The sequence below is a fragment of the Panthera tigris genome, chromosome A2, assembly GCF_018350195.1.
Source record: "Panthera tigris isolate Pti1 chromosome A2, P.tigris_Pti1_mat1.1, whole genome shotgun sequence".
NCBI lineage: Eukaryota > Metazoa > Chordata > Mammalia > Carnivora > Felidae > Panthera > Panthera tigris.
This window is the reverse complement of record NC_056661.1, coordinates 73,487,059-73,499,179: the sequence shown is the minus strand read 5'-3', so window position 1 is coordinate 73,499,179 and position 12,121 is coordinate 73,487,059. Positions and strand designations below refer to the sequence as shown.

The following is a 12,121-nucleotide window of genomic DNA, read 5'->3' as shown; positions in this document are numbered from 1 at the left end:
AGCAAAAAGACCTGTAACCCACAACATGCTACTCTCCTATTTTCTGGTCTATATTCTGGTTGTTTCTCTAACTAGAATATTCTTTCTCTTTCCTTGTCCAGGACCATCTATTAAAACCTTGCTCATTTTTCAAAGCCAAACCAGTTCAAAACCTACTTCCTCTGAGAAATTTCTCCAGACCCATCCAGCCCTCTGAAATGTGATATCTGTCTTCTAAAGGAAGTCCAATAGAACAAGTTTTGGTCCTAAAGATACTTACAGTTAGAAGCTTGTCATATCCAGGTAAAAATAATTTGGAATGAGTGTAAGGAGCTCTCTCCCATGATGACAACTAATTGATCCTCTGGATGGACCTTTCCTTTGCTTTCTGTCAAGTTGTGCATGCTCCTGCTTCAAGGTCTGATTCTTCCCTCTCCTGGAATGTGTTTAACTTGAGGTCAGGGGTCACAGATCAGAAATCAGCAAACATAGCCCACAGCTTATTTTTGTACGGCCTCTGAGCCAAGAATGTTTCTTACATTTTAAAATGGCTAGAAAACGGGGCACCTGGGTGGCTCAGTCAGTTGGACAGCCGACTTCGGCTCAGGTCATGGTCTCGCGGTTCGTGAGTTCAAGCCCTGTGTCAGGCTCTGTGCTGACAGCTCAGAGCCTGGAGCCTGCTTCGGATTCTGTGTCTCCCTCTCTCTCTGCCCCTTCCCAGCTCGTGCTCTGTCTCTCTTTCTCTCTCAAGGATAAACATTAAAATAAATAATTAAAATAAAATGGTTAGAAAACACTCAAAAGAAAAATAGTATTTTGTGACACATGAAACGTACATGAGATCTGAATTTTATTTTCCATAAGTACGGAATTAGTAGAACATAGCCTCACCCATTCTTTTATGTTGTCTGTGGCTGCGTGTTTGCCCCAAGGGTGAAATCCAATAGTTTGCAGCAGAGACCATTGTGGCCTGCAAAGCCAAACATATTTACTGTCTGTCTCCTCACAGAAAAAATTTGCAAACTCTTGCACTAGATAACCTCACTCTCTCATTTCATTAGGGTCTCTGCTCAAATGCCACCTTATCAGAGAGGTCTTCCTGGACCACCCTACCTAAATGGAACACATGCCCCACCTGCTCTTTGCATCCGTATAATGCTTTATTTGTCTTCTTTGTAGCGGCTACTTTCAGCTGATGTTATATATTTATTTATTATAGGTCTCTCTTCATTAGAACCCAGTTCCATGAGATCAGAGCCTTTGTTTTGTGGTTCATTCCTGTATGCCCAGATGCTGTTAATCAACATTTAAATGGATGAGTAAATATTCTCCAGTAAGAATACAATAAGAAACCCTCCCAGGACATTTCCTTGTGGTTAAATTATTTTGTTTTTGGAGAGACCAGGGGCCAGTGAAGTGTAGTTTCTAGACTAGGTGATAGTAACGTAGAGAAAACCGGAGGTACGCTTTGCCTTAAAAAATAATGAGCATACATTATGGAATAATTTTTAATTAAGACCTGGAGGCAAAGCCTTCAGATATGAAGGATGTTTATCAAATCAATTCCTCTGTTTTGTAATAAGAATAAGAGTTGCCAACTGGAATTCTGGAAATTGATTTTGACCATTTGTTTTATTTTAAAGAGGTTTTAGGGACTATTTTGTCCCATTCTGTTTCTCCTTGATTTCAAAATTCTCCCACATTTTAATCAAATTTTACAGACATTAGAATGTAGGTCAAAAACCAACCAACCAACCAAACAAACAAACAAACAAAAACAGGCTGGGGAATTCCAGGTGCCATTTAATTTGGGATAAGAAATTTTCTGGAAAAGTAGCCAGTATCTCTCAAGAGCCTCAACTGATCTTCTCATAACTCTTCCATTTGAAGTCAGATCAGTTGGGGTTTTTTGTATGTTTTTTAATGTTTATTTATTTTTGAAAGTTGAAGGGGAGAACAGAGGATCCAAAGTAGGATCTGCTGTCAGCACAGAGCCCAATGTGGGGCTTGAACTCATGAGCCTTGAGATCATGACCTGAGCCAAAGTCAGACGCTTAACTGACTGAGTCACCCAGGTGTCCCTGGATTGGTTGTTTTTAAAGAAATAGTTCATCCGCCTTTCCTTTCTTTTCCTAAGGCTAGTCTTCTTATTGAGAATTGGCCTGTGGTTTACCTCGTGTTGGGTGAAGAGAGCTGGTTCACAGGAATCTGCCTTCTTCCTTTCCCTACTCAAATATAATAGAAGTTTCCATCTAAAAGGACAGATTTTATCATTATGTTAGGGAGATGTATACAAATAACTTGCATCTGGGAAATCTGAATTATGAGATTACAAAGTTATGGTTGTTTTTTCGGGAAGACTCATATTGTCACTTTGGGAGAAATATGACTTTTGTATTAAATTCTGAAGTTTTTGTTTTTTGCATGTGTTTTTTGACATCATGGTCTAACTTCTAGAAAATGTAAGTGGCTTAGCTGTGGTTACACAGCCACCTTAGGACCCAGGTGCCCTGCCTCCAATCTCTGAGGGCTCATGCCCCTTTCCTGCATCCTTCCACACCTCTCTAAAACACTCCCCAGCATTTTTCTCCTTCAAATCCACAAGAGGGGAAAGACACAGGCAGACCATCACTGGGTTTCCACTGTTTGATGTTTGTTGATTAAGAATGGAGAGGGACTGGGGCCCCTGGGTGGCTCGGTTGGTGGAGTGTCTAACTCTTGGTCTCCACTCAGGTCATGATCTCACCATTTGTGAGTTTGAGCCCTCAGTCAGGATCCACACTAACAGTGCAGAGCCTGCTTGGGATTTTCTCTCCCTCTCTCTCTGCCCCTCCCTTACTTGCACTGTCTCTGTCTCTCTCAAAAACAAATAAATAAACTTTAAAAACATTATAATAAAGAAAAAGAAAGGAGACTGGTTTAAATTGGATTCTGTTTGTTTTTTTTTAAGGTATTTCTGATCTCTGCTGAGTGGAAAAAAAAGTTAATTATGGAATATGAGTACATTCCTACATCAAGGAATGGTAGGGCTTTCTGAGGTTTAATGACTATGGTAATAAAATGTGTGTTCTTCAAAGTACGGTAAGCACTTAGGTTCAGAAAATATTTTCCCAAATACTCTTTGGATGTAAAATGAGAGATCAGTTTGTCCTGGCATAGGTACATTTGGGAGGGTTAATGCTTCTGGCTTAAAGAAACTCCCCCAGGGAAACACGACCTGCCTAGGGTCTGTGATGATGGCAATTGATCATTTAGAAGCATTACAATCAGAAGAAAAACAAGTGTAGGAAGAAATGTGGTGTGGAACAGTCAGAAATCATCACCCTACACAAGAGCCTTCCAGTTTCTATGCAAGATGAAAACTCTCTGTCATTTGAAAAGGCAGGAAAACAAACATTCTAACAATGAAAGTTCTGAAGTTTTTTTGTTTGGGAAACTGGAAAATAGCACCCAAGTTCTTTTAGAAAGATCACAGTCACAAAAGACCTATAGTTTGGAACAACAACATGAGCAAAAACTGGGCTTAAGTTTATTTGCTTGAGTAACATTTCACATTTAGTAAAAAAAAAAATTCAAGGACGTATTTTTATTTTTTTAGTACATACTTTGCAAATGCAGGATAAACATGCAATTCCCTGCTGCTACCTAGAGCTGAGAGTTAATTAAGTTGAAAAATAAAATAAAATTAGACAGACCAAAATATCTCATAGAGTGAGTGGTGCTATGAATAAAAGAAGAGATATTAACCTATTTTCTTCATGAAAATGAAAACTTAGTTGGGGGTCAACCTATGTTGACCTCGCTCTGATAGCTCTCACTTTTGCTAAGCACAGTAGGTATTTGTTGTTTTGGAACATCTGGATGTCAGGCACTCGTTAAGGGGACTATATATTGGATATTTGTTGTTGTTTCTGTTGTTTTCATCCAGTTCTAGTCTGTAGAAATAGTATTCCAATTCTGCTCTGGAAAGCCAGCCCTCCCCGCAGTCTGAAAGCCAGCCCTCCTCCCCCTCCTCCCCACATGCTTCAAGTGAACCTGAATCCACCCAGGGGCTCCCAGGCAGTGGTATGTGACCAGGCTAAGCTAATCAGTACAATTGACTTCCCCTGACAACAGTAACTGGATCAGGAAAGACACATGATCCAAACTGGACCAATCAGGGTATAAAAGACTCAATTCAAAAAAATTGATGAGTGACCTGGACCTTCCTGGATTCTTTCTCAAAAGATGTGAATAAATGTTTATAGCAGCAGTTTCAACAATAGCCAAATTATGGAAAGAGCCTAAATGTCCATCAACTGACGAATGGATAAAGAAGATGTGGTTTATATATACAATGGAATACTACTTGGCAATGAGAAAGAATGAAATCTGGCCATTTGTAGCAACGTGGATGGAACTGGAGAGTATTATGCTAAGTAAAATAAGTCAGGCAGAGAAAGACAGATACCATATGTTTTCTCGCATGTGGATCCTGAGAAATTTAACAGAAGGCCATGGGGGAGGGGAAGGGGGAAAAAAAGTTACAGAGAGGGAAGCAGGCAAACCATAAGAGACTCTTAAAACTGAGAACAAACTGAGGGCTGATGGGGGGTGGGAGGGAGGGGAAAGTGGGTGATGGGCATTGAGGAGGGCACCTGTTGGGATGAGCACTGGGTGTTGTATGGAAACCAATTTGACAATAAATTATATTAAATAAATAAATAAACCGTATATACAAGGGCAAAAAAAAAAAAAAAAAAAAAGGTGTGAATAAGAATAGAGCCACTGCTGAGGCGCCTGGGTAGCTCAGTCAGTTTAGTGTCTGGACTCTCGATTTTGGCTCAGGTCATGATCCCAGGGTCATGGGATTGAGCCCCACACTCAGCATGGAGTCTGCTTAAGATTCTCTCTCTCTCTGGGGGACCTGGGTGTCTCAGTTGGTTAAGCATCCAACTTTGGCTCAGGTCATGATCTCATGGTTCATGGGTTCAAGCCCCGTGTCGGGCTCTGTGCTGACAGCTCAGAGCCTGGAGCCTACTTCAGATTTGTGTCTCCCTCTCTCTCTGCCCCTCCCCCATTCAAGCTCTGTGTCTGTCTCTCAAAAATAAATAAACATTAAAAAATTAAAAAATCCTCTCTCCCTCTGCCCCTCCTCTAAAATTAAAAAAAAATTAAATTTAAAAATTAAAAATTAAAAAAAAAAAAGACTAGAGCTACCGCTATAATGCATTGTTGGTAGGAATGCAAAAGGTTATGGCCTTAGAGAGGGGAATTCAGCAATGTCCAATGAGGCTGAAAACAGAATGCAATTTATAATCTGTGGTTTTCTTTTCCTATAAAAGATGTTACTGGGACAATTAGTGAAACTGGAAGAAGATATGTGTGGATTAGCTGATATTGTATCAACTTTAATATCTCGATTTTGATCATTGTATTTTGACAATTGTATTGTGGTTGATATTCTTATTTTTAGGTAATACACACTTAAGTATTTAGATGTAAAGGGTCATCACATCTGCAACTCATTCAACCATGGTTCAGAAAAATTACATTATGCACATACACACTTACACAGATAATACATTAGAGAAGAGGACAAGACAAAGAATGGTAAAGCAAATGGAATAAAAAGTTAGCAACTGAAGAATCTGGTTAAAGAGTGTGGTGTAATAAGAAATACATTTGGTCTTGGGGTGTCTGGGTGGTTCAATTGGTTAAGCATCAGACACTTGATTTCAGTTCAGGTCATGATCTCACAGTTCACGGGATTGAGTCCTGAGTCCAGCTCTGCACTGGGCATGGAGCCTGCTGAAGATTCTCTCTCTCTTCCCCTCTGATCCTCCCCCCACACGTACAAGTGCTCTCTCTCTCTCCCTCTCTCTCTCTCTCTCTCTCTCGCTCAAAATAAAAAACTTAAAAAAAGAAAGAAAGAAAGAAAGAAAGAAAGAAAGAAAGAAAGACATTTGGTCTTTGTCTGTGGCTCCTGTCACAGAGCTTCTAAATTCTTGCCATTTTGTCATTCATAAGGAGCCCCTCTTGAGCACATCTGAGTTTATTATGCTAATAAGGTGACTTAGGCTGGGCCCCAAAGATAGCCTCAGGATGGAGCTGGTCACCAGAAAGAACAACTAAATAGAGGGTTGGAAATTTCAGCAACACCCACCAACCTCTGGAAAGATGAGAGGGCTGAGGATTAAGCTCTATAAAAACTTTTTTTTTTTAATGTTTAATTTGGAGAGAGAGAAAGCATGCATGGGGGAGGGGCAGAGAGAACGAGGGAGACAGAGTCCCAAGCAGGCTTCGTACTGGCAGCGCGGAGCCTGATGTGGGGCTCGAATTCACCAACATTGAGATCATAACCTGAGCCGAAGTTGGGCATGTAACTGACTGAGCCAGCCAGGTACCCCTTATAAAAACTCTTAAACAAGATTTTATGAGCTCAGGGTTGGTGAAAGCATCCATGTAGTGGGATGGTGGTGCCTCTTAGTTCCATGGAGACAGAAGCTCTTGCCCTCGGGACCCTTCCACATCTCACCCCACATACCTCTTCATCTAGCTATTTGCTTATCGTTTATAATAAACTAGTAAATGGAATATATGTTTCTCTGAGTTCTGTGGGTGACTCTAACAAGGTAATTGAACTTGAGAAGAGGGTCATGGGGACCTTCCATTTATAGCCAGTTGGTCAGAAACAGGTGAATTGTGATTGACTTCTGAAAACAGAGAAACAGTCTTGTGGGACCGAGCCCCTCACTGTGGGATCTGACACTATCTCCGGGTAGACAGTGTCAGAATTGAGCTAAATTGCAGGACACCCAGCTGGTGTTGCAGAATTGTTTAATGTGTGTAAAAGTGTCAGAAGTGAGATGCAGTAGGAGTGTCAAGAGTAAAGAATGCACACAGGAAGTGAGTTTTCCTTTACGGAGGGTATAAAGGAATTCTTTACTCTTCTTGTAACTCTTCTGTAAATCTGTAATTATGTCAAAATAACATTTACTGAAGAAAAAGAGCAGGATGGGGAGGAGGAAGTGGCAGAAGAAGAGGAGGAAAATGAAAAAAGTTGCTGTTGGCAGCCATCTTAAGCCATGCTGGGAAAGGCTGTCTCAGAATGGAACAGACTCAGAGGAAGCAGAGCCATGAGGTAGATCTGGGTGACTTTGTGGCAGCCCTACATTAAGCTTTAAATTAGTTAATCTGTTCTTCCCCCTTTAGTTTTCAGCTTATGTGAGTCAAATAATCCTGTTTCATAAGACTTGCTCATGAAATATGTAATAATTCACCACATTCCAGCGGAAACTACTACACTTCTTATGTTTTCTTTTCTTCTTGTTTTTTAAGTTGTTTTCATTCCTAAATAAACAATGAAACTACACAACAGAGTTCAAAGAAGCTACACACTTTGCTGACTTCCATACATATATATGGAAGAGGATGACAGAAATTACTTAGAGAAACACAACCATCAAGAATTACATGACCAACTCAACTACAACACAAAAGCAAGTGACTTGATTTAAAAATGAGCTAAGGACTTAAATAGAAATTTCTCCAAAGAAGAGCGAGCAAAAGATGTATGAAAAGATGCTCAACATCACTAATCATTAGGGAAATGTATATCAAAATGTATATCAATGAGGGACACCTGGCTGGCTCAGTCAGTGGAGTGTGTGACTCTTGATCTCAGGGTTCCTGAAAACCCTGTGCGTTCCAGTCCCATGTTGGGTGGAGATTACTTAAAAATAAAACCCTTAAGAAAAATTTTAAAACTAGAGTGAGATGTCACCTCACACCTATTAGGATGGCTACCATTAAAAACAAACAAACAAAGAAACAAACAAAATAACAAGTGTTGGTGAGGATGTGAAGAAATTGGAATCCTTGCACACTGTTGGTGGAAATGTAAAATGGTGCAGCCACTGCAGAAAATTGTAAGGCAGTTCCAAAAAAAAAAAAAAAAAAGGCACAAACATAGAATTAGCATATGACCCAGTATATATCCTAAATAATTAAAAGGAACTGAGTAATTGAAGAGTATATATCCAGCATCTTGAAGAGGTATTTATACACTCATGATCATAGCAGCATTGCCTACAATAGCCAAAAGTGGAAGAAGCCCAAGTATCCATCAACAAATGAGTGGACAAACAAAATGTGGAATATTATTCAGCCCTTAAAAAGGAAGGCGATTCTGACATGTGCTAAAACATGAATGAACCTTGAGGACATTATACTGAGTGAAATAAGCCAGTCACATAAGGACAAATACTGTGTGACTCCACTTAGATGACATACCTAGAGTAGTCAAGTTCATAGAAAGAAAACTACAGAAAGTACAATGGAGGTGGGGGGTGCCAGGGGCCAGAGGCCAGGGGGAGGGGATAATGGGGAGTTAGTGGTTAATAGGTGCAGGTTTCAGATTTGCAAAATGAAAACATCTCTAAGGGTGGAAGATGTTGGCTGCACAACTATATGAATGAACTTAATGCCACTGAAATGTATATTAAAAAATGGTTAAGATGGCAAATTTTATGCTGGTTTTTTTTTTTTTACCAGAATAATAACAATTAAAAAAAAAGAGTTATAAAGACAAAGAACTTGCTGTAGGACAGACTAATTTACGTAATTGGGGCAGAAAATGGCTACCATAAAAAAATAAATAGATGACCAAAGGAAGTGAAAATTTATAAATCCTAAGGAAAAGTAAATTTATTGTAAAAATCTGAGATAAATCTATGTAGAAAATGTAGCAGAAAGTCAGGAAAACTTGAAAGGTATTTTGTCCCTGAGACATTGGTGCTCTAAGATTGTAAGCAAAGGATTACTAAATATGGATCCCTGGGCATAGATTCTCTTTGTTATTCTAGAAGTTCTAGGAGAGATTACCTCCTCCAACATACTCCTCCAATCTTCCCATTGATGCCTAAAATTGCAGTCTTTGAGGTTTATTACTTTGATATAGGTTTTTTTTTTTCTCCTCTGTCCTAACATTGGCCCTAAATTCCAGCACTACATTACAAAAGCCCATTAAACATTCTTCACCAGTTCTTCAAACCGGTATGTCCAAATGAATTATCTTCTCTTCAGAAGTCACTCCCTTACTTCCTGCCATTTCTGCCAATCACTTCCCTTTTGCCCCCAAATCTTGGAGTAATTTTTCCTCCTCCATCTCCTGTGCCCTTGTACCCACTTGGTGATTCAGTCCTGATATGTCTCCCTCCCTGACTCTCATTACGGTCCCTTCTTTCCATCCTCATTACCACTTTCCTCTGTCTATTCACTCCTAGGTTGCTGTAGCAAATCCAAACTGGCTCTCCTCATCCAGCCTCTCCCCTGCCTTATAAGAGGAAGACTAAACACATGTTGACAAGCACCAGGAAAGCAGGAAATAAGGAAGGAAGGGAGAGAAGGAGGGATGGAGGGAGGATAGGAGGAAAACAATATTGGAAAAATTTCAAGAACTTGAAGATAAAATCAAAAGATTCATCATGAGACTTTTTTCCCCCACGTTCACGTGGCCCCAGGGTCAGACTATAAGTCTGGGGGACAGAGTCATGGCAAGACATGCATTTAGAAAGTTTCTTCCCCTCTTTGGCCGAGTTTTAGTTGAAAGGAATGCAGCTGAAACTGTAACCAAAGGTGGCATTACACTTCCAGAAAAATCTCAAGGAAAAGCATTGCAAACAACAGTTGTAACTGTTGGATGGAGCTCTAAAGGAAAGCGGGGAGAGATTCAATCAGTTAGCATGAAAACTGGAGATCGAGTTCTTTTCCCAGAATACAGAGGCACCAAAGTAGTTCTAGATGACATGGATTCTTTTGTAGAGACTGTGACCATTCTTGGGAAGTATGTAGACTGAAATGAATCACTGAAATGGAATCGAATGAAGCTGCCCATTCCAGTGAAGTTGTGAGATTTTTCATTAGACAAATAATTCTCATGTCTCTCTTTTATAATAAACCAATGGTGTTCAAAGCAAACAAAAAGATTCATGAAGAGAAAAAAATAAAAGCTACCTTCCTTAACAAATTCCATTCCTCAAACACAATCCTTGTACAGATATTTTTATATATTTCCCCCACAATTTCCTAAGCTTATAATAGACACTTCCTAATAGTCCAGCCAGACAACAGTTTATGAATCCTTATAATTAAATAAAGCCTAGAAGAATCAGTTCCAATATCTAGAACATAGTGTGGGATTTTCTGTCAAAAAATCTCTCCAAGAACTACCAGCCTTTTAGAAGACAGGATGTCTTAATAGGGTCATTATACAAATATTATTGTTTAATAATAATTTTATAAGTTCTGATCTAAATTTGTTCTCTGTATCATCAGACTGACCCTTAAGTAAAACTTGAGGGAAACGGAAGTTCAGCTCAAGAGAAGAAAAAAATCAACAACAATAGTGTCTACAGCACAATAGGCTGACTCAAAGGAAAGTAATCTGTCCCTCACTGGGGTAGTCAAGCTAACACAGGATGAGTATTTGTCAGGAAATAGTAAAATGGATTTAAGCATTAATTAATGGAGAGAAATAAATGAACTCCTTATTCAACGGTTTCTCAAACCAGCCAATCTACACAATCACTTGGAGAGCATGTTAAAATTCAGATTCCTGGGGCACCTGGGTGGTTCAGTTGGTTAAGCGTCTGACTCTTGATTTTGGCTCTGGTCATGATTTCATGGTTGTGAGATGGAGTCCTGAGTCAGGCTTTGTGCTGAGTGTGGAGCTTGCTTGAGTTTCTTTCTCTCTCTCTCTTTCTCTCTCTCTCTCTCCCTCTCTCTCTCTCTCCCTTTGCCCCTCCCCAAACTGCACACACTCTCTCACTGTCTCAAAAAAATTTTTTTTAAATAAAACTCAGACTCCTTGGCCTCACTTGTAGAAATTCTAATGTAGTAGGTCTGGGATAGAGCCTGGCATGTATATTTTTACAGAGATCCTCAGAAGGTTCTAACATAAAGCTGGCTTTGGGATCCCCTACTTTATATTGGTTTCTCAAACTGAAGAATACAGTCCCCCCCAATATGTCCATAGAATACACCTTTTTTAGGGGTCTTAATTACATAAGCATTATGTTCAAAGAATTATTTTTACTTAGTCTTGGATGGTGACTTTTGGATATGCCATAATTACATGTAGTAACACAAATGGCAGTGTAAATCATGTCTACCGTTCTGATCTCAAGGGTAGGGCTAGGCCCAGAATTGTTTGTGGTTTTTTTTTGGTTAATATTCTAACATTTGGAGGCAGTATTGCCTAGATCAGTGGTTGTCAAACTTTGGTCTATGGCAGAATTACCTGGAAGGCTGGTTAAAACTCTGGTGGTTCCAGGGCACCTGGGTGGCTCAGCTGGTCAAGAGTCCAACTTCAGCTCAGGTCATGATCTCATGATTAGTGAGTTCGAGCCCCGTGTCGGGCTCAGTGCTGACAGCTCAGAGCCTGGAGCCTGCTTCAGATTCTGTGTCTCCCTCTCTCTCTGCCCCTCCCCAACTCATGCTCTGTCTGTCTCTCTCTCAAAAACTAGGAAACATTTTTTTAAAAAAGCAAAAACAAACAAACAAACAAACACTCTCTTGTGGTTCCCATCCCCTGACCCAGAAAATCTGGGGTGGGGTCTGGGAACTTACAGTTCTATCAAGTTTCCAGGTAAATGATGGCACTGCTGGTCTGGAAGCCACATTTTGAGAACCATTGACTTTTTTTTTTTTTAAGTTTATTTATTTATTTATTTATTTACTTTGAGAGAGAGAGAGAACACGCAGACAGCAGAGGAGGGGCAGAGAGAGAAGGAGAGGATCTCAAGCAGGCTCTGAGCTGTCAGCTCTGACCTCAACATGGGGCTCGGCTCGCATTTACACGAGATCGTGACCTGAGCTCAAACCAAGAGTCAGACGCTCAACTGCCTGAGCCACCCAGGCACCCCAACCATTAGGTTTTTGATTACGATCGCAGGCTTCTGGGCCAGACTCAGTGGGTTAACCTCTAGGTTCACCATCTTTTTGTTGTGTGACCTTGGGGATATTCAACATTTCCATGCCTCAGTTGCTTTCTATGTAAAATGGGGATAACAATGGCATCTACTTTAGGGGGGGTTACGGGGAGGATTAAATACATTTATCCACAGGAAGTATGGACACACCATGTATCCATAAAGTACCC

At 40.1% G+C, this 12,121-nt stretch overlaps 1 protein-coding gene across 1 annotated transcript; it reads left to right on the top strand.

Moving 5' to 3' along the window:
- The first annotated feature begins 9,512 nt into the window (after positions 1 to 9,512).
- LOC102961170 (10 kDa heat shock protein, mitochondrial-like) lies at positions 9,513 to 9,818 on the top strand. Its single transcript, XM_042977386.1, has one exon. It carries the CDS (start codon positions 9,513 to 9,515, stop codon positions 9,816 to 9,818), a length of 306 nt encoding a protein of 101 aa, XP_042833320.1.
- The last annotated feature ends 2,303 nt before the right edge of the window (positions 9,819 to 12,121 follow it).

What these genes read in the sequence shown, in the direction of transcription:
- LOC102961170 (XM_042977386.1), top strand. Translation starts at nt 9,513, where the DNA reads ATGGCAAGACATGCATTTAGAAAGTTTCTTCCCCTCTTTGGCCGAGTT.